This window comes from Alexandromys fortis, unplaced genomic scaffold (genome assembly GCF_014885135.2).
Source record: "Alexandromys fortis isolate MF-2015 unplaced genomic scaffold, M_Fortis_MF-2015_v1.1 scaffold_39, whole genome shotgun sequence".
NCBI classification, from domain to species: Eukaryota; Metazoa; Chordata; class Mammalia; order Rodentia; family Cricetidae; genus Alexandromys; species Alexandromys fortis.
Genome location: NW_026067918.1, coordinates 8,102,006 through 8,119,802, shown reverse-complemented (window position 1 = coordinate 8,119,802; position 17,797 = coordinate 8,102,006). Strand labels below are relative to the sequence as shown.

The 17,797-nt window shown below is 54.3% G+C and overlaps 2 protein-coding genes across 4 annotated transcripts; one reads left to right on the top strand and one right to left on the bottom strand.

Annotated features, from left to right (window-relative positions):
- Positions 1 to 293: 293 nt before the first annotated feature.
- Otop2 (otopetrin 2) lies at positions 294 to 10,327 on the bottom strand. Of its 2 annotated transcripts, none has more exons than XM_050140147.1 (7): positions 9,405 to 10,327; positions 8,799 to 9,144; positions 7,925 to 8,061; positions 6,359 to 6,417; positions 5,824 to 5,957; positions 2,842 to 3,719; positions 294 to 605 (listed from the first exon to the last, which is right to left on the bottom strand). In XM_050140147.1, exons 2-7 carry the CDS (start codon positions 9,109 to 9,111, stop codon positions 435 to 437), a joined length of 1,692 nt encoding a protein of 563 aa, XP_049996104.1. In that variant the 5' UTR covers positions 9,112 to 9,144; positions 9,405 to 10,327; the 3' UTR covers positions 294 to 434. The 2 variants fall into 2 exon arrangements, with proteins under 2 accessions (XP_049996104.1, XP_049996105.1); XM_050140148.1 differs by having other exon boundaries at positions 2,842 to 3,716.
- Positions 10,328 to 10,462: 135 nt separating this feature from the next.
- On the top strand, positions 10,463 to 17,320 carry Ush1g (USH1 protein network component sans). Of its 2 annotated transcripts, XM_050140156.1 has the most exons (3): positions 10,464 to 10,808; positions 13,217 to 14,431; positions 15,555 to 17,320. In XM_050140156.1, the coding sequence occupies exons 1-3, from the start codon at positions 10,645 to 10,647 to the stop codon at positions 15,556 to 15,558; spliced, it is 1,383 nt and encodes a 460-aa protein (XP_049996113.1). In that variant the 5' UTR covers positions 10,464 to 10,644; the 3' UTR covers positions 15,559 to 17,320. The 2 variants fall into 2 exon arrangements, with proteins under 2 accessions (XP_049996114.1, XP_049996113.1); XM_050140157.1 differs by lacking the exon at positions 15,555 to 17,320 and having other exon boundaries at positions 10,463 to 10,808; positions 13,217 to 14,435.
- Positions 17,321 to 17,797: the final 477 nt, after the last annotated feature.

Below are 17,797 nucleotides of genomic sequence, written 5' to 3'. Positions count from 1 at the left end.
GAAAAGGCGGATTTCTGAAAACCTTGAACCTTTCCAGCTCTGACCTCCAGGTTCCTCTCCAGCGATCACCTCAGGCAAGGCAGCTGAGACAAGAATTGGGGACGAAAGTGCAGGTGCAGGTTTATTGGTTCCCAGCTCCAGACAGTGCACAGGGCACACAGCTGGGATTAGAGAGAGAGCCAGAGACAGTATTTCCAGATCCTGTCTGGTCCTAGGCAATGCTGCAGGGAATTATTTCCCTGCCTCAGTTTCCCCGGGCTCCAGGGTCATGCAGGAGTAGATGGGAGGGCATGTCTCATTTTTGATTTAAAAATTCATCCTGGAAAAATAAACTTTGGTGAAAAGTCTAGTCTTGGGCAGGCAGGGAGAGAGCGCCAGCCCTCTTCAGCCCCAGAGGTGCTGGGCCTCCTCTGCCGGATCTCGGTGTGGAGCCGTCAGGACAGCACGTAGACCTCCAGCAGGCTGGAGACAGCATGCATTCGGTAGAAGATGCCAAAAGGCAGGCAGATGTTGACGATGGCCGCCCAGAGGGAGTGACCATAAAAGTCCACCTCCACGGTATTGCTGAAGTGCGGGCGGGCACCGAAGGCAGGCATGATCCACAGCTGTCGGGGGAGAGGGGCGCATCAGGAGCCTGCTGTGACGTCTCTGGGCTTTGTTGAGCACAGAAGGTTGGGATCCCAGCCTTCTAGCTTGGTGGCCCATCAGGGACTGTCACCCAAGGCTGACCTCCAGCATTGAGGACAGGGCCTGGATGAGGAGCTGAGGAAGTGTGTCTAACTAGACGGCCCCACTCTTAGCTGAGGACCCGCTTGAAGTCACTCCTCCCACCCTAGGCCTTCCTATGCAATGGACGTTTCAATAGGTGATGTAAGCCACTGATAGAACCAGCCAAAGGGGCAGCGGGAGGAGTGTGCCCGAGGACTGGTGGTAGAATCAATTAAGTCTAAGGTGATGGGGTGTGGGGAGGTTTCAAAACCCAGCCAGGAGGCCACCGCACTCCAACCCTCCACGACCGCTACTCCTGTTTCACACCTCCTCCTTGTCCCTTCCCTGTGTGGGAGAAACCAAAGGCTAGAGTCCTGCTTCGCCTCCAGACAGGAGCTCAGATCTTCCTTGTGGGTGTGGGATATGGAACAAAGGAACAAGTCTCCAAGGCTAGCCTAACCCTTATGCCAATTACTCCATCCTTGGGGGACATCACAGTCTCTCCCGAGTCTGGTTCTGTTCTAGAAAATGAGAGATGGGAGGAGGCTGCCAAGAGTGATTAGGATGCTGGGCAGTGGTGGCACACGCCTTTAATCCCAGCATTCGGGAGACAGAGGCAAGGCAGATCTCTGAGTTCGAGGCCAGCCTGGTCTACAGAGTGAGTTCCAAGATAGGCAGGACTGTTACACAGAGAAGCCCTGTTTCAGAAAAAAAAAAAAAATTAAAAAGAAAAATAATGAAAAAAAAAGAAAAAGAAAAGAGTGGTTTGGACTCAGATACTTGAAGCAAGAACAGCCTCTTGAAAGGTAGCTCTCAGCCTCAAGGCCAGGCTGAGGGTGGGGGTGGGACAGAGGCAGATGTGCGGTCAGAGCTTGAAGACTGAGTTTTTTTTTTTTCCTTTAAAGCAAAATTGACTGTTGGAAGTCTGCATGGGGGCTCACAGTCCCAGCCTCAGGATCTGTCTGCATTAGGGTGTTTCTATGTTAGCAATCCTCTGTTGGAGGACATTGTCAAAACGGCTGTTTTTGGACTGAGTCAGATTTCATTAGAGATTTTTTTTTGGCTTGAGATACACAGTTGTCATTTTGTGTAAGTGGGGGACTGGTTAAAGAACTGGCCCTGGAAGCAATAGTTTATGGAACCAGCACACAAGCATGCTCAAGTCCCTTACATAAAATAACTTACATACATCCTGTTGTATACTTCAAATTACTGTGTTCACTATATATATAAATACATATATACATATATATATATACTATGGAAATAGTTTGTACTATGTTTTGTTTTGGGGCATAATGACAAGGAAAAATACATTCAATATGATCAGAATTTTTTTCACTAATATTTTCCTTCCAAGAGTTGCCCAAATCCTGGGCCATGGGACCTGCAGACCCAGAGGCTGGCTGTCCCCATAGAAGCATGTTTCTGTATCAGCTTTTTCCGTGTCGGGGACCGTGTCTACACTGGGGCATGACTATGCTGGGTGCAGCTATGCTAGGAACGTTTCTCTTTGGGGGCACCATCTTACTATGAGGGTTTCTGCTTTGGGGTATTTCCTTCCAGAGAACATACTTATAATAGAAGTCTCTCACTCTTTATAGATGGCTTTGCCAAGTCACCTGGGAGGGAGGGGGCAGCTGTTGTACACACCCCTCTTCCCAGCCGGCCCTCTGCGCCATCCTGCCAACAGACTGCTCACACTTACGCTCTCTGCGACTTCCTGAGGCTGCTCCAATTATTCTGAGAAGCAAGCAGGTCACAAGATCCTGGGAGCAGTCACACCTCCCACCTGGGGGTGAGGGCCTTAGCCCTTACCCCCCCCCCCCCCCCCCCCCCCCCCCCCCCCCGCGCTCTCTCTCGGTTCCCTCTCACTTCCACCCAGCCCCCATGCCAGCCTTCCTGGGACCCCTCCCTCAGGTGCCTACATGACAGAGGGCTGGGACTGCATGCTCCCTGTTTGCCCTGAAATGTTATTTGCCTAAAGGCTGCAGCGGTTCCTCTGTGAACCTGCTTCTGCATAAAATTCTAGAATGAGCCTTTGGCAAGACAGAGAAGGTTAAGTGATCAGCAGTCCTACCCCAGTCTAGGGGCACCCCACCCCACTCGCCCTCACCTCCCTCAACTACTCACAATGACATTGCAGAGCAGGAGAAACAGAGAGATGTCTTTGAGGCACCGCCGTCGCCAGTGGCACCTGGGAGCTGAGATGATAGCCATTGCTTCCTGAGGACTTTCTGGGCTGGGGCTGACCAGCCTGGGCGTGGGCGGGCAGGAGGGCAAGGTGTGAATGGCATCCAGGTTGGCAAAGGTGATGCCTTGGCAGGACTCCTTGGGGGGCATTTCGCAAGGCTCGGCCCCAGGCGGTCCCCGATGGAGGCTCTCAATGATGAACACATTCTGAAAGGTGTGCTGAGCAATCATAAGCAGAGCGTGTGACAGACTGAGCGCCCCCAGCAGGTCCCGGGGTGAGCCCACTACCACAGCCACAATGGAATAGTACGAGATGGCATACTGGCCCATCGCGGCGCCCATTAGCAGGGCTACATCCAGGGTGCGTGTCGGGTTCTTATGGTGGTCCATGGCCCGGCGATCAAAGCGATAGATGACTGAGCCACTCAGGCTGACCAAAGTCATGAGCCCCAGACAGGCGATATTGAAGCTGTAGTAAGTGACCAGGGCCTGCTGGGTATGGTCTCTCTCGCCGCTCACCTGGACCTCATAGAGGATGAAGACGGCCAGGCCCACAACGAAGAGTAGCAGGCCCAAGATTGGACCCGCAAAAAAGGTCTCCCGGAAGAGGCTGACCCTGGACGGCGTGTGGCCGTGACCGTGGGTGGAGCCAATCAGCCTTCCCACGTTCTTCCACATGACGTACAGCATGGTGGAAGCAAAGAGGCTGTACTCGATGTTGAAGGGGTACAGGTAGAAGTAGCCTTGCTGGAAGATCTGGCAGATGGCCGTGCTGCAGGGGCACGGGTCTCCTCCGGCTGTGCTGCCTGCACGTTCTGCTGTGGCGAGAAGGGCACAGGGCTGGGCTCTACCCTCCTCTTCCAGTCTGTGACAAGTGAGGGCATGGGTTCCCTCTGCCAGTTACCACTGCAGCCCAAAGGACTCCGCAGGGTCTGGCTTCTTCATTCATTCCGTAATTATTTATTGTGCCCGATGCTACAAGACAAATCAGTGCTAAAAATAAAACAATAAAAATCTGGGGCTTGGGCTGGAGAGATGGCTCAGTGGTTAAGAGCATTGCCTGCTCTCCCAGAGGACCTGGGTTCGATTCCCAGCACCCAATATTGTCCGTAACTCCAAAATCTGACACCCTCACAGACATTCATGCAAGCAAAACATCATTGCAAATAAAAATCAATAAATTTTAAAAGTCTGGGGCCTGGAGAAGTCTCAGTTTATAAAGTACGAGGAATGCGGGCATAAGAACCTGAGTTTGACTCCACGGTACCCATGTAAAAGGTGTGGCATGGTGGTACATACGTGCCCAAAATCCTTGTGCTTGGTTGGCAGAGGCAGGGTGTCCCTGAGACTTGTTGGTCAGTCAGTTTAGCTGAAGCTGAGGTCCAGATTTAGTGAGATAACTTGCCTCAAAAAGTGAGGCGGAGGACCAGGCTGATGGCTCAGCAGGTAAGAAGGTGCTTGCTACCAATTACTACCAAGCCTGTGGACCTAAGTAATTCCCAGGACCCACATGGTGGAATGAGAGGCCCAACTTCTGAAAGCTGCTTTATGACTTCTGTACACACATGTGCACACATACACACATGCATGCACACACACACACAGATTCTATAAATATATAAATACCTGTAAAAAAATTAAAAGAAAAGAAAGAACTGAGGAGCCACTTAACATTGTCCTCTGGCTTGCACACACACACATACACACACTCAAACACAAAAAGAAAATGGGGACTGCAAGTCTGTGCACCTCCATTTCTCCAGTCCCTCCTGATTCGCGGGGATCCCTTGTTCCCTGAGTTAGGCAGGCTCTGGATCTCATAAAAGAAAGTGCTTTCCCCCAGGCCAGCCCCCCACAGCTCTCCCTGCACCTGACAGCTCAGAGCTCCAGCTGCTGTGTCCAGACCCCCACCACGATTCCCATCACTGCAGTTTGCGCCACACCGAGAGGGTTTAGAATGGGCTGTCTAGGTTGCCTGGGGCCTCGGCAAATGGCTCTACCCCAGCTGGATCTGTGGATGAAGAAGCTGAGGCCCAGTGAGGTCTGAGCATTGTAATGGGCGAGCCAAGGAAACTCCCAACACTGCAGCCTCTCCTACGGTGACCTCCTCTCTGGGGCTGTGGTCTCCACCATCGAGATTCCCTGTGTACACCAGGTGGTTCTTACCAGTCCTTCTACACTGGGGTCTCTTTGCAGGCCAGGGCTGTGCTTCCGATTTCTGAAGCCTCCCTTGTGCCAGTAGGGGTTGTGGGTATATGTGGGAGTCTTAGCTACCTAGTTTGGTCCTGGATAGAGGAGAAGCCCAGAGATCTAGAACGGGTGGACTGTGAGGGATGTTCTTTTTCAGGGTAACTCACTGGCTAAAAGCAAAGGTGCATTTGAACACTTCCATTTTAGGCTCTGTGACCTTGGGCAACTCTTTACCTACCTTGCTGAGTTTCTGCTTCTATAAGATGGGAACATTAATCATATTTATCTCCAAAAGGAAGTTGTTAGAACACTTGAGGCATTTTGCACCAAGCAAAGCCGCCATATGTTTAGGTGATGTCATCATGAGGTCATCACCCCATGGGGTGGGGGTTGCCTTTCTTTCCTCCCCAGGCTGGAAGGCTGAACCACACGGTCTCCCTTCCCTTTCTGTAACGTCATGAGTCTCGCCCTCCCTGCTGGAACCTTGGGCTCCTTCTTGGTGGGACGGAGACCTGGAGAGTATGGCCAGGACCCTCAAGGGTGAGGAAACACGTCATATACTCTTGTTCCTTGTTGCCTCCACCCACACACAGGGAGCGTCTGGAGCAGGAGGAGGCTCCGGCTTCTACCTTTACCACCATGCCCTGGCAGACGTGGTTGACTGACTGTGAATACCCCAAGCACCCATCCAGTGCCTGGCAGCCGCAGGACCAGTGCTTACAGGAAACTTACGGTCAGGGGTGAGGCGGGAGTGGCTGCTGTTGCCGTAAGAGCCGCTGTAGGAGTGGGCCTGGTGCACAGACTCATCCACGACGGCTGCCATCCAGATGGCTAGGTTGGTGGTGAGGGTGAACATGAGCCCACACCTGTTTCAGAGTGATGGACAAGGAGAATAAAAGGCTCATGAGTCTTGGACTCACTATGGGTCCCTGGCAAAGCAAGGCAGGGTCAGGAGCCCTCCTTAGAGAGAGATGGAGTTATGAAATGAGACGGGCAGATGGACGGACCCCGTGAACATGGGAATTGGACTTGGAAGCCAGACTCGGCCTGGTGGGATCCCAGATAAGAGAGGGCCAGCGGGTGTCTGAGGCTCAGGCCCCACTAGGGGAAAGGGCACAGTTTAGGCAGTGGAAAATAAGCACAAAGAGGAAGGGGTGGCTGACACCCCACCCAAAACTGAGAGGGAAGAGCCGCACCCAGGACGACAGGCTTCCTCTCTCATGCCAGGTGAGCCCTTGGCCCACAGACATTGAGCTGTGGTTCTTACCGGGTCAGGTCCAGGTGGGTGTGGATGCAGTCTTTAGCAGAGACCCAGAGGAAGTAAGTCTACAGAGAGAGAGAGAGGGGGGCCAGGCTCAATCCCATGTACACGGGCTGATCTCCGGAGCCCAGTGCCCACCCACACCTAATATAACATTTCCTCTATCCCAAGAACCCTTAGACTAATCGAGTTTATTTTAGTGTTACAAAAGGAGAAGGAATAATTTCTCTTTCTACTCTATACTTCAGCTTGTTTTTTTTTTTTTAAAAAAAAAATAGTGGCTTTCTGTTCCTTAAAGCTTGGGGAAATACCAGACATTTTCATCTTGATGAGATTTGAGAGGGGAGCCAGGGTGATAGAGAAGCAAGTGGAGTTTTGGCTACCAAGTGATGTTTTTCTGGAAGCAAGGTCAGGCTCAGACTAGATCTTGCTCAAGGTCTCAAGGTAGAAAAGGTCTCTGGGGTTTTATTGTTGTTATTGAGACAGGTTCTCTGTGCAGCTCTGGTTGACCTTGAACTCCATATGTAGAGTAAGCGGGTCTCAGACTCACAGTTATCTGTCTGCCCCGGCTTCCCAAGGGCTAGTCTTGAGCTCATTATACATCAAGAAGTGACTTTGAACTCCTGACTGCCCTGTTGACACCTCTGGCCTCTTGGTTCACATCCCCTGCTGCCTTCTTCCTTCGTGGATTTGAAAGGCCTTGCCCTCATCTGAATGCCACTGAATCCCTGCCATGGGACTTACCTACACGGAGGTGTTTGTGTTTTCATTTTTCCTGAGCATTCTTCAAACTTATGAAATGTAAAAGACTAAAGCTACAGTAAGTGTCTCAGCCACATGTGTGCAGCACTATGGACATCTGGGTGGTAGGGGGATGCTTCAAGGCGTGGCACTATCCCCTTGGTCATCTTGCTAATGCTTCAAAGTCCGATGCAAGAGCACTCCTGCCTCAACTCAGTCAGCTCTTTCAAAAGGATCTTTATGCAACACACTAAAACAAAAAAGCTAGCGAGCCAGGTGTGGCACACTCCTGAAATTCCCGGACTCGGGAGGTGGACGCTGGAGTTCAAGGCTGGTCTGGGCTGTCTGTGTGAGTTGAGTCACAAGAGGACAAAGAAAAGAAAGTGATTGGAACTTGTCTGAAAAATCGTCGTTACGGGATGTCCTGCCTCCTAAACAAACATCAGGTGTGGAGCTATGACCAAGATCAAACAAGCCGTAGCCATGGTCATGGTCACAGCACAACCCTAGGCAGAGTCTGATGTCCTCCGTGGACACCCCAAGGTTCTACCAGACAGGGATGGCTGTCACAACTCACACCTCCTGGGTGTTAATTACTGGCACCACTTAGGTTGAAATAAAGTTGCAGCACCCCTAAGTAGAAACTCACATTTAGACACACTTCATGAGTCAGTGTTTCCTCGTTTATGGACTCATATGATCCCTACCACAGTCTGACTCGGTTTACCAAATTGCTCAGGGCTAAGGGGGTGGTATGTGTGAAGCTCAGATCTCCTGAGCTCCTGCCAAGCACCAGGCTCTTCCCCTTATGGGGACATTCCTTCAACCCACCTGGACAATGACAAACACAGCTTGGATGATGGGGTGCAGGATCTTGATGGCCGACTGGCACTCTAAGAAACTGGAGTAGTAACCAGTCTTGAAGACATCCATGACGAGGGTGCAAATCCCAAACAGCACGAGCCCACCTGAGAAGCAGGGTCAGCAGGGGAGGAGTGGATCAGGGAGGCAGGAGAGAGGGCTTGTAGGGTGGAGGATAGGTTCTGAAGGTGAGGGGCTAGTGGGGGTGTGTGTGCAGGGAATAGGTGGACAATTGGGTGGGAGAATGGACGAGTGGAGAGGTTGGGAGGATGATGAGTGGGTGGATGGATGGACAAATGGATGGACTGAGAGGTTACTGGGTGGATGGATGAGGGCAGGAGCAGGCAGATGGATGGAGGAACGAAGGGAGGGCGTGAGGGACAGAGGAATAGAGGATGGATAGGAATATGGGCAAACTGGACTGGGAGATGAAGAGGGGGTGGGAGATGAGTGCACAATTGAGGGGGAAGAGGGAGGAAGGACATCCTGTGTCCCCTCAATTGCACAGACAAGGGGAAAGCTGGGGACAGACCTTGTCAGCTGCTATTGTCTTTTACTTTTTTTTTTTGGTCTGCATATAAAGGCTACGCATGACCATCCCTGTCCAATCTTTAGACAAGCCAAAGAAGCTTCCTCCACCTCTGGATATCCTCTAGGACCGGTTTCCCTCTCTCTACCCCCTCACTGCATCCAACCCCAATAAGCTTTCAGCCACATCACTCTTCCCAGGGAACTTTAAGCAAACCTGTCTACCCAAAGTCACACCCTGAGGTCCTCCAGGAGCCCCACAGACTGCAACTTCCCACCGTGCCCATTCCAGTCTTGTCCTCATATCCCAGGGCACCTCGGAGCCAGATGGGGCCGGCGTGTGCATCCCGGTAGGGTACCGCATCCGGACAGCGCGCAGTGCGGAGGAGGTAGAAGACGATCCACAGCGCGGCCAGCAGCATCATGGTGGTGAGCAGCGCGAACACGTCGGTGTCATACACGGCCACCTTGTTGAAGGCACCACCGCTGATGAGCGTGGAGGCGAGCAGCAGAACGTTGACAGCCAACAGCACGGACAGCAGGCGACCGCCCTTTTTCCACACCTCGCGGGGGCTGGCCCGTGGCCCCGGCAGGCTCTCCTTGGGGTGCTGGGCCAGTTCCTCCGACATGGTGGGGGCGACTGGAGGAGGTTGAAGGGATCACTGCGGGGTCGAGGGGGAGGGGAAGGACGGGATTCCAGGTCAACCCAGGAGGCTCTCCTTTCCTCCTGGAATGGATTTGGGGACCCTGGAATGTGGGGACTAAGGGTGCTAAACCGAGCCCTGGGGAAGAAGAAGAGAAAAACTGAACCTCTCCCACCTGGACCGGAAATATTGTACTGAAAGAAGCAAGGGCACTAGGCCGGGTCCCGCACAAGATTCTCCTCCCCAAATCCTACAGTCCCCTGGCCAGGGGCACGCACCTGACTGCACTGGTAGCCGACAGCAAGTTGGGGGTCAAGGGGCAGCGAGCGTCTCCTCTCTCCCACGCCGGGCTGGACCAGTGCTTTATACCGGAGAGGGCAGAGTGATTTACAGCCACAAGAGCCCGGTTCCATAAACCTCTCAGTCCCACTCACATGATCCATCTTTTCTCCGAGCTGAATTTAGGGAAGTCAGATAAGGTGAGATTTATATTTACCTGTTAAGATCTCCTCACCCTGTCGCGCTGGCGCTGCCAGGGTTCAGGAGTGGCCCCATTATGCGGTACCTAGAGGGTCCTCTGCCCCCAACACCCACTGCAACCTGGTACTAAGAGATCGCACCCACCCAAAGCCTGCAGAGCGGACTCTCATCCCAGTGCCCGCCTGCACCTAGATGCCGTCGCAGCTCAGGAGTCACCTATATCTTGGATCTTGCTTGCTGTCCCTGGATCAGGACAACAGTTCTCCCTTTCCCCACCTGCCCTCAGAGTGATCCAAGTTCGGTCTTCCTGTATCCCTTACTACTGCTGCCCAGAGATGCTTGTTGGATGCTGCAAAGTCTGGTTCCCACGGGGGTCCCCGCAGCCGGCTTGTAATCGTTTAGCTCCCCCTGCTGGAGAGCCGTTGTCCGACCCCGCGCGAGTAGGCTAACTCTGGAGGCACTGCTGCGCCCTGCTCCCGGATTGTCTTGCAGTGAGTGGGTCCTCCTGCTCCTCTAGGCCCTCTGTCCTCCGGATCAGGACTGCCTTTCCATCCCACCCTCAGACACCATTCTCCAGTCCTTGGCGCGTTCCTTTTGACGGGTGAAGAAATCAGGGAGTCCAGCGCCCGGAGCTTTGTCGAGGACATCCTAAATTGTCCTCAATACTGAGCCTCAAGAGGCGCAACGCCAGAGTAGAAGCTTTTGACGCGAGAGAGCTGGACTTCGATTGAATCACCTCTGTGTGCTGAAAAGCAGGGCGTTTAGGACCCAGGGGAAGCTCCTGGGCGGCTCTTGGGCAGTGAGAGATTTCCCCCCTCCCTCTCCTGGTGAGCGGCTCAGATGTCCCGGTAGTCTGTAGTCTTCTGTAGTCGTGGCTCTGGCGCCCCGCATCCTCCATCTGCGCCAGCAGGGGCTGGTGGCACAGGCTCCTGCCCAGCCCCTTCCCTCAAACCCATGTTTCAGTCCTAACCTGGCTGCCCTCCCCGTCGGGGGGACATTTCTTGGTGCCCCTTGCACGACCCGTCCAACTCGGGCGCCATGAATGACCAGTATCACCGGGCCGCCAGGGATGGCTACTTGGAGCTCCTCAAGGAGGCCACCCGGAAGGAGCTGAATGCCCCTGACGAGGATGGCATGACCCCCACCCTCTGGGCTGCCTATCATGGCAACCTAGAGTCTCTGCGTCTCATTGTGAGCCGAGGGTGAGTATACTCTGCCCAGCCAGCAGGGAACCGTAAGAACCCCGTATCCCAAACCTCATGGCATTTCTTACCCTCTTCCCTGAGGTGCCCTCTTCCCGTGTGGATAGCCCCTAAGGTGAGACCGTGCAGCCTGCCATACTTTGAGAGACACACGTGGAAAGGACATCAGCCGAGGCTGATGGCACTTGTGAACTGTGTGTAGGGCTTAGAGGAGAGGAACTGCGATGTGTGTGTGTGTGGGGGGGGGGGAGCTGCAGAGTGATTCAAAACTTAAAGACAATTCTGTGTTGGGGGCACCTGGATGCAAGAATTAAGGGAAGGGGGGGATCAGAGAGAAGGCTGAGAAGTCTCCAAGGCCCTAGAAGTGGGAGCCAGAAAGGAGAGACCTTCATGCCTACTATCCAACCTAGGAGTCAAAAGGCTGTCCCCACAGTACCAGATGCTCCCACAGGACGAGTCTCACACTGACCTGTGCCTTCTCGCCACTCCTCTCCTGAGATTTATGGGCACTGTCCACACTACCAAATGTCACCGGTTCAGCCGTAATTAACGCTCTGTACCCCTCCCCCACAGCAGGACAGCGAAGTGGGAAGCCATATATGCAGGGAGGGCGGCTGTCCCTCTCCTCCCTCTGGAGCTGTCCTGGGAGGGAAGGGTCAGCACAGAGAACCTGGAGGGGTCAGGCAATGTAGGATCCAGGGTCACTGAAGTGAGTCGGGGGAAGGGCATTAAATCACATTACTGGAACTATCCTTACATCAACAGTTTGGTAGGGCTGGCCTTGATACTGTTATGATCTGGGCAGGAGAAGGATGCCCTCAGAGTGTTCAAGTCAATGTCTCAGGTTCTAGGGGTTAAGGGCAGGGGCAGGGATTGTGTTGACCCTGGTACTTGGAGTGCCTGGATATGTGGGGAAAGATTTCAGTCTCCCTCCGGCAGCCCCTTGGGTCTAGCAGCAGGTGGAGACAGCCTGGGATCAGACAGGCAGCTTAGGCAGTGAAAGGCCAAGACTCTCCAGGAGGGCACACAGAGGTACTATTCCCTCTGCACATCCGTCAGAGAGACTCATGGGAGTCTCACACAGGGGTCTGAAGGGAAAGAGGGCTTGCCATAGGCTCTCCAAAGCCCTCGAGTTCTACCGAAGCAAGGATTTGTGCTTGATGAGGGAGGGTCTGTTGCCGAGCAACGCTTCCCCACAGTATCCTACAGGACTTGGCAAGCAGAGGGGGAAGCTGAAGTGGGGATGGGAGCAGGGCGGGGTAGGGGTGGGGGTGGGGGAGACTGGGAGGTGTTGAGACAAGGGAGTGATTCTTTCCCCAGCTCTGGGCTGGCCTTGTGGCCTCATTAGTGTTGGGCAGGACCCGGTGCTCAGACTAGAGAGAGAGTCAAGATTCCTAGAGAAGGCAGCAGGAGCTGGACTGTGGGCCGGAGTCAGACCCGGAGGGCATTAGCGAGGGCTTCTGGAGGGGGCCAGGCCACCGGCTACAAAGGGCAACTTGAACAAGAGAGAGCAGCACAGCCAGGTTGCCGGCCCTCTTCCTCTCCAGTCCTGGCTGTCCCCACAGTCCCCTTCTGGCCCAGGCCAAGACCCGACACCTGCTCTAACACTGGCGTTGCCAGGCCTGGCCCCGCTCCCTGCAGACATGGCGGTGCCCACTGCATGCCAGCGGGCACCCTCTCATGCTCTTCCAAGTTTAAGCCCGGCACACACCACCCTCTAGTTCTCTTATTCAGTCACCCTGTAACATGTGGCTTCACAAACCACCTCACCCGCTTAGAGACCCAGACTCAGCCCTTACCCACCACCTCTCTGGACCCGCTCCCCGCAGGGTCCATGAATAATTCACTCCTTTCTTTCAGCGCATCAAATATTTATCCCCTGAGATTCCCAGCCCTCTGTTCTCTAGGGGAAGGCCCGCCCTACCCCGCCTCCTATGTAGCCCCGCCCCTTTGTGGGTTGGGCCATTCCCCCATACTCCTGCTTTGTGCTCAGTCCGGAAACATCTGTTGGCTCATCTCCTGGGAGTCTAGGTCTCAGCCACATGCGTTTCTTTAGGGCAGTGGTTCTCAATCTTCCTAACGCTGCGACCCTTTAATACAGTTCTTCATATTCTGGTGACACCCCACCCATCATAAACTTCGTTGCTACCTCATAACTGTAATTTTGCTACTGTTATGAATTATAATGTAAATATTTGACATGCAGGATATCTGATATGTGACTCTGTTGGGATCGCGACCACAGATTGGGAACCACCGCTTTAGGGGGTGCTGTGCTGCAGGAAGCTCACCAATGTCTTTGGGCTTTCCTTTCTTTTTCTGATTTCCCCCAACCCAGATTCCTTATACCTCCAACCCAGCCCACAGGCTGGCTTGCTAAAAGGACTCGTCCTTTCTTTCCCCTACAGGGGTGACCCGGATAAGTGTGACATCTGGGGAAACACACCCTTGCATCTGGCAGCTTCTAATGGCCACCTGCACTGCCTGTCCTTCCTCGTATCCTTCGGGGCCAACATCTGGTGCCTGGACAATGACTACCACACGCCATTGGACATGGCCGCTATGAAAGGCCACATGGAGAGCGTGCGCTATCTGGACTCGATCGCAGCCAAGCAGAGCAGCCTCAACCCCAAGCTGGTGGGCAAGCTGAAGGACAAGGCCTTTCGCGAGGCGGAGCGGCGTATCCGCGAGTGCGCCAAGATGCAGCGCAAACACCATGAGCGCATGGAGCGGCGCTACCGGCGAGAGCTGGCCGAACGCTCCGACACGCTCAGCTTCTCCAGCCTCACGTCCAGCACCCTGAGCCGCCGGCTGCAGCACCTGACGCTGGGCAGCCAGCTGCCCTACTCGCAGGCCACGCTGCATGGCACGGCCAAGGGCAAGGCCAAGATCCAGAAGAAGCTGGAGAGGCGCAAGCAGGGGGGCGAGGGCACCTTCAAGGTCTCCGAGGACGGGCGCAAAAGCGTCCGATCGCTCTCGGGCCTGCAGCTGGGCAGCGATGTGATGTTTGTGCGCCAGGGCACTTACGCCAACCCCAAAGAGTGGGGCCGTGCCCCACTCAGGGACATGTTCCTCTCGGATGAGGACAGCGTCTCCCGTGCCACACTGGCTGCCGAGCCTGCGCACTCGGAGGTCAGCACCGATTCAGGCCACGATTCCTTGTTTACTCGCCCCGGCTTGGGTACCATGGTATTTCGAAGGAACTATTTGAGCAGCGGGCTGCACGGGCTGGGCCGCGAGGACGGTGGCTTGGATGGGACAGGGACGCGGGGTCGGCTGCAGAGTTCCCCCAGCCTGGACGATGACAGCCTGGGCAGTGCCAATAGCTTGCAGGACCGCAGTTGCGGGGAGGAGTTGCCCTGGGATGAGCTAGACTTGGGCTTGGATGAGGACCTGGAGCCCGAGACTAGCCCCTTGGAGACCTTCCTGGCTTCCCTGTATTTGGAGGACTTTGCCTCCCTCCTGCGGCAGGAGAAGATTGACCTGGAGGCTCTGATGCTGTGCTCTGACCTTGACCTCCGCAGCATCAGCGTGCCCCTGGGGCCTCGGAAGAAGATTCTGGGGGCCGTGAGGAGGCGCAGGCAGGCTCTGGAGCGTCCCCCGGCGCTGGAGGACACAGAATTGTGAGTGCCTGTATGGGGGAGAGGATCTACCTCTTCAATAATGGGAGGAGGCTTAGTATCGTATCGCATAAAAGCCAAAGCCAGCAATCAGCTGCAAGAGCTCCATTATCACCAGCTCAGAAAAAAAAAAAAAAAAAAAAAAAAGAGGAAAGAAAGAAAAGAAAACCAACCTGCCAATTTAATAACTGGAGGCTTTGTTATCATAGTTGACACTCAGTTCTGGGATAACCCAAATGGGGGGAAAAGAGCATTTGAGTGGAATATACTTAGAGTAATCATGGCTAGGATTTTAAGAGCCTTTTAGACAGGGTCTCCTGTGGCCCAAGCTGGCCTTGAACTTGTTGTGTAGCTGAGAATGACCCTGAATTTCTGATCCACCTTCCAAGTGCTGGGGTCTGAACCCAGGACTTCGTGCATGCCAGGCAGGCGCTCTCTACTGACTGAACTATACTCCCGGCCCTAAAGCTGAGGTGTTTTGGAACCCTGCCACTTCCCAGGTCCTTAAGTCAACGCTTTTGTCGAATCCTGAGCTCCATTCCCTGAGCGTGTGCCACAATGAGCTAGTGGACAATCGGGGATTAGAGTGTAGCTCACCCCATGCCTCACGGGTGGTTTCCTGCGGAGATGACCGAGCGTGGGCGGGGTTTGGCTCTGGAGCCTGGGGAGCAGCCAAGTGCTCTGGGACCGAGGCTGTGGTATCAGCGTCTCACCTCAACTGCCCACACCGTCAAAACATATGTGTTTTACCTACTGTCCCCAAGCCCTGCTCCCAACAGGTCCAACAGCAGCCTTGGAGGCACCCTTAGAAAAGTGATTATAGCAGCCCCAACCCTCGCCAGTCTCTCCTGTCCCCTGTAGCATCCCACAAGCTCGCTGCCCTTCCCTTCGATATCTGAGGGCTTTTGCCCCCAGTGCACGGGGAAAGGCTGGCTGTGGGAAGGCAGTCAGGCTCACGGTTCAGGCAGTGGGGTAGTCAGTGTCCCTGTGAAAGGCCATCAGCCTGCGGAGTGGGGGTGGGGGTGGGGTGGGGTGGCTAAGTCGTCAGAGTAGCTGGTCTAGGAAGGAAATGAGACCTTTGAAGGCTGTGTTCTGAACCCGGTTCTGTCTGTCTCTCTCTCCACAGATGAAAGGTGCTCCTCCTCGCCTCAGACCAAAATGAATTGCAAGTTGCCACAACCCATGGTGGGGGCCAGAGGTCCTCACAATTGCCATCCCTGCCGCCCCTTCTCCAGGAGCAAGGGTCACATGGGTCATCTCTCTCGAAACCCTGTCCACATTCTGAAGCAGAGGTGTCGCCTTTAGGCACCCAGAGCACCACTTCTGAGGGGTGTTGGATCCCCTGAGCCACCCTCATTGAAAAGTCCTGAATTACAAGAGGATTGGCCCTGGGGATTAGATGACATCAGAGCTGAATTTGAGATGGGGGGGTAGGGGGGTAGTGTGACCTGTCGCAGGTACATCACCTCCCCCACCCACCTTCTCCAGTCCTTCTTGAGAGTGGGAGTGGGGTCCTTCAGGCTGGAAACTTTTGCTTCTTACTTACTGTAATGGAAGAGTTTGGGTACCCCCTCTTTATACACCCCAGGAGGGAGGTTCCCCAGCCAGACCCTTCAGCCAAATGCCTGGTCTTTCTCTCCCCAGCACACCCCGTCTCACAGAAGGCCAGTCCCCTGTCTTTCACCCTTAGCTCCGCCCCACTCCACTGTGGAGCCGGGTGTTCCCACGGTCTCCAGAGGACCAGGGGGCCTAGAAGCAAGGTGCGTCGGTATTATGGACCCCAGGCCTGGAAGTCAAGGCTGACTGGCTATAGAATCGCATCTGCTAACTGCCTCAGAGTCTCCCAGGCCTTATCCCAGGCCTTATCTCCCAGGCAGGGGGCTGGATGCAGTCCGTGTCAGGCCCAGTGTGGGAGGACTCTGCGAGAGGAAGATCCTGGATAAGCAAAGAACCTGAGGTCCTGATTGTGCCCAGGCTCCCAAGGCCCTCTCTCTCTCTCTCTCTCTCTCTCTCTCTCTCTCTGTCTCTCTCTCTCTCTCATGTGTGTGTGGGGTGGTGTGTATATATAGGGTGTGTGAATTGTGTGTGTGTATATACAATGTACATATAGGGTGTGTGTGTGCGCATGTGTGTGTGGTGTGCGTATGTTATGTGTTGTGTGTGTATAGTGTGTATGTGTGGTATGGATATAGGATGTGTGTGCTTGTGTGTTGTGGTTGATCAGAGGAAGTTTTCCCTCAGCGTCTGGAGGGGCCTGGACTGCTCATGAGTCTGCATGGATCACGGAGAAATGAGAACTTACTATGTGTCCAGCCCTGTGATGGTATGGAGGTGAAAACCAGAACAAAGGCTAGCCCAGAGGTCCTCAGACTGTGTCTTTATAGCGCCTCCATCCCACCAAGGTTATAGATGTGGCTCCAGTCCTCAGGAACCATGTGCATGCAGGTTCACATCCAGCCCCCCATGGCCATGCCCCTCCTCCTTGTCAGCAGTGAACCCCTGTCCCAGACTCTAGCTCAGAGAGCAGGGAGCAGGCACAGTCTCTAACTCCTCCTTGAGCTCCCTGGGACAGAGGAAAGAACCCCAAAGACCTCTGCATTCTATCTGGATGTGCACTACCTATGCACACGCAGTTCTGAGTGTGGAGGAGGTGGCTTCTTTGCCACCATTACCCTGAGTCCACCCCCAGCCTTCTTGCTTTCTGGGCCCAAGCCTGGGGCCACCTCCAAGTGCCGACTCATTTTTCTCAGAGCCCCAGACACTGCTGTTTCTCACCTCTTCTGAGTGTTTACTGCCTCAGCCCCTCCTGGTTCTCCCTGCAGTGGGGTTGCCAGATGCTGTGATCCCCACCATTGTACCCCAAACCCTTCCTTCGGGCTCATTATATTTTTGTACAGCACGTTCTACACTGTTGTGGTGCTTGTGTTCTGTTCTGTAGGCACTGGGGAGTGGGAGGGTGAGAGTGGGGTGATGAAAGGTTGGGGTGCGAGGTGGGGTCTACTCATTGGAGGGGTCCTTGAGCACCCCCACCTCTGCACATGTCTGCAGGGATCATTCCCAGCGTCCCTGGGCCATTGTCCTCTTATGCTCTGATCCCAAAATCGGTAGCAGCTGAAGGCAGGATGGCACTGTCCCTGCCCGCCAGACCCACCAGGGTGCTCTCAGAAGTGGGCAAGAAGTCAGTCTCCTGAGGTCCCTGCCTGTCACCTGGGGGGAGGGATATGTCTCAATTTCCTTACCTATCTCTGCTAAGTCTTTCGGGGTGCCAGATTTAGCACTCTCTTCTCACAAGTATGTTTTATCAAGTGGGTGGCCAGCATGCTGTCATTTCTTAGCCAAGTCTGAGGTTTCCTTGTTCCATCCCTAAGG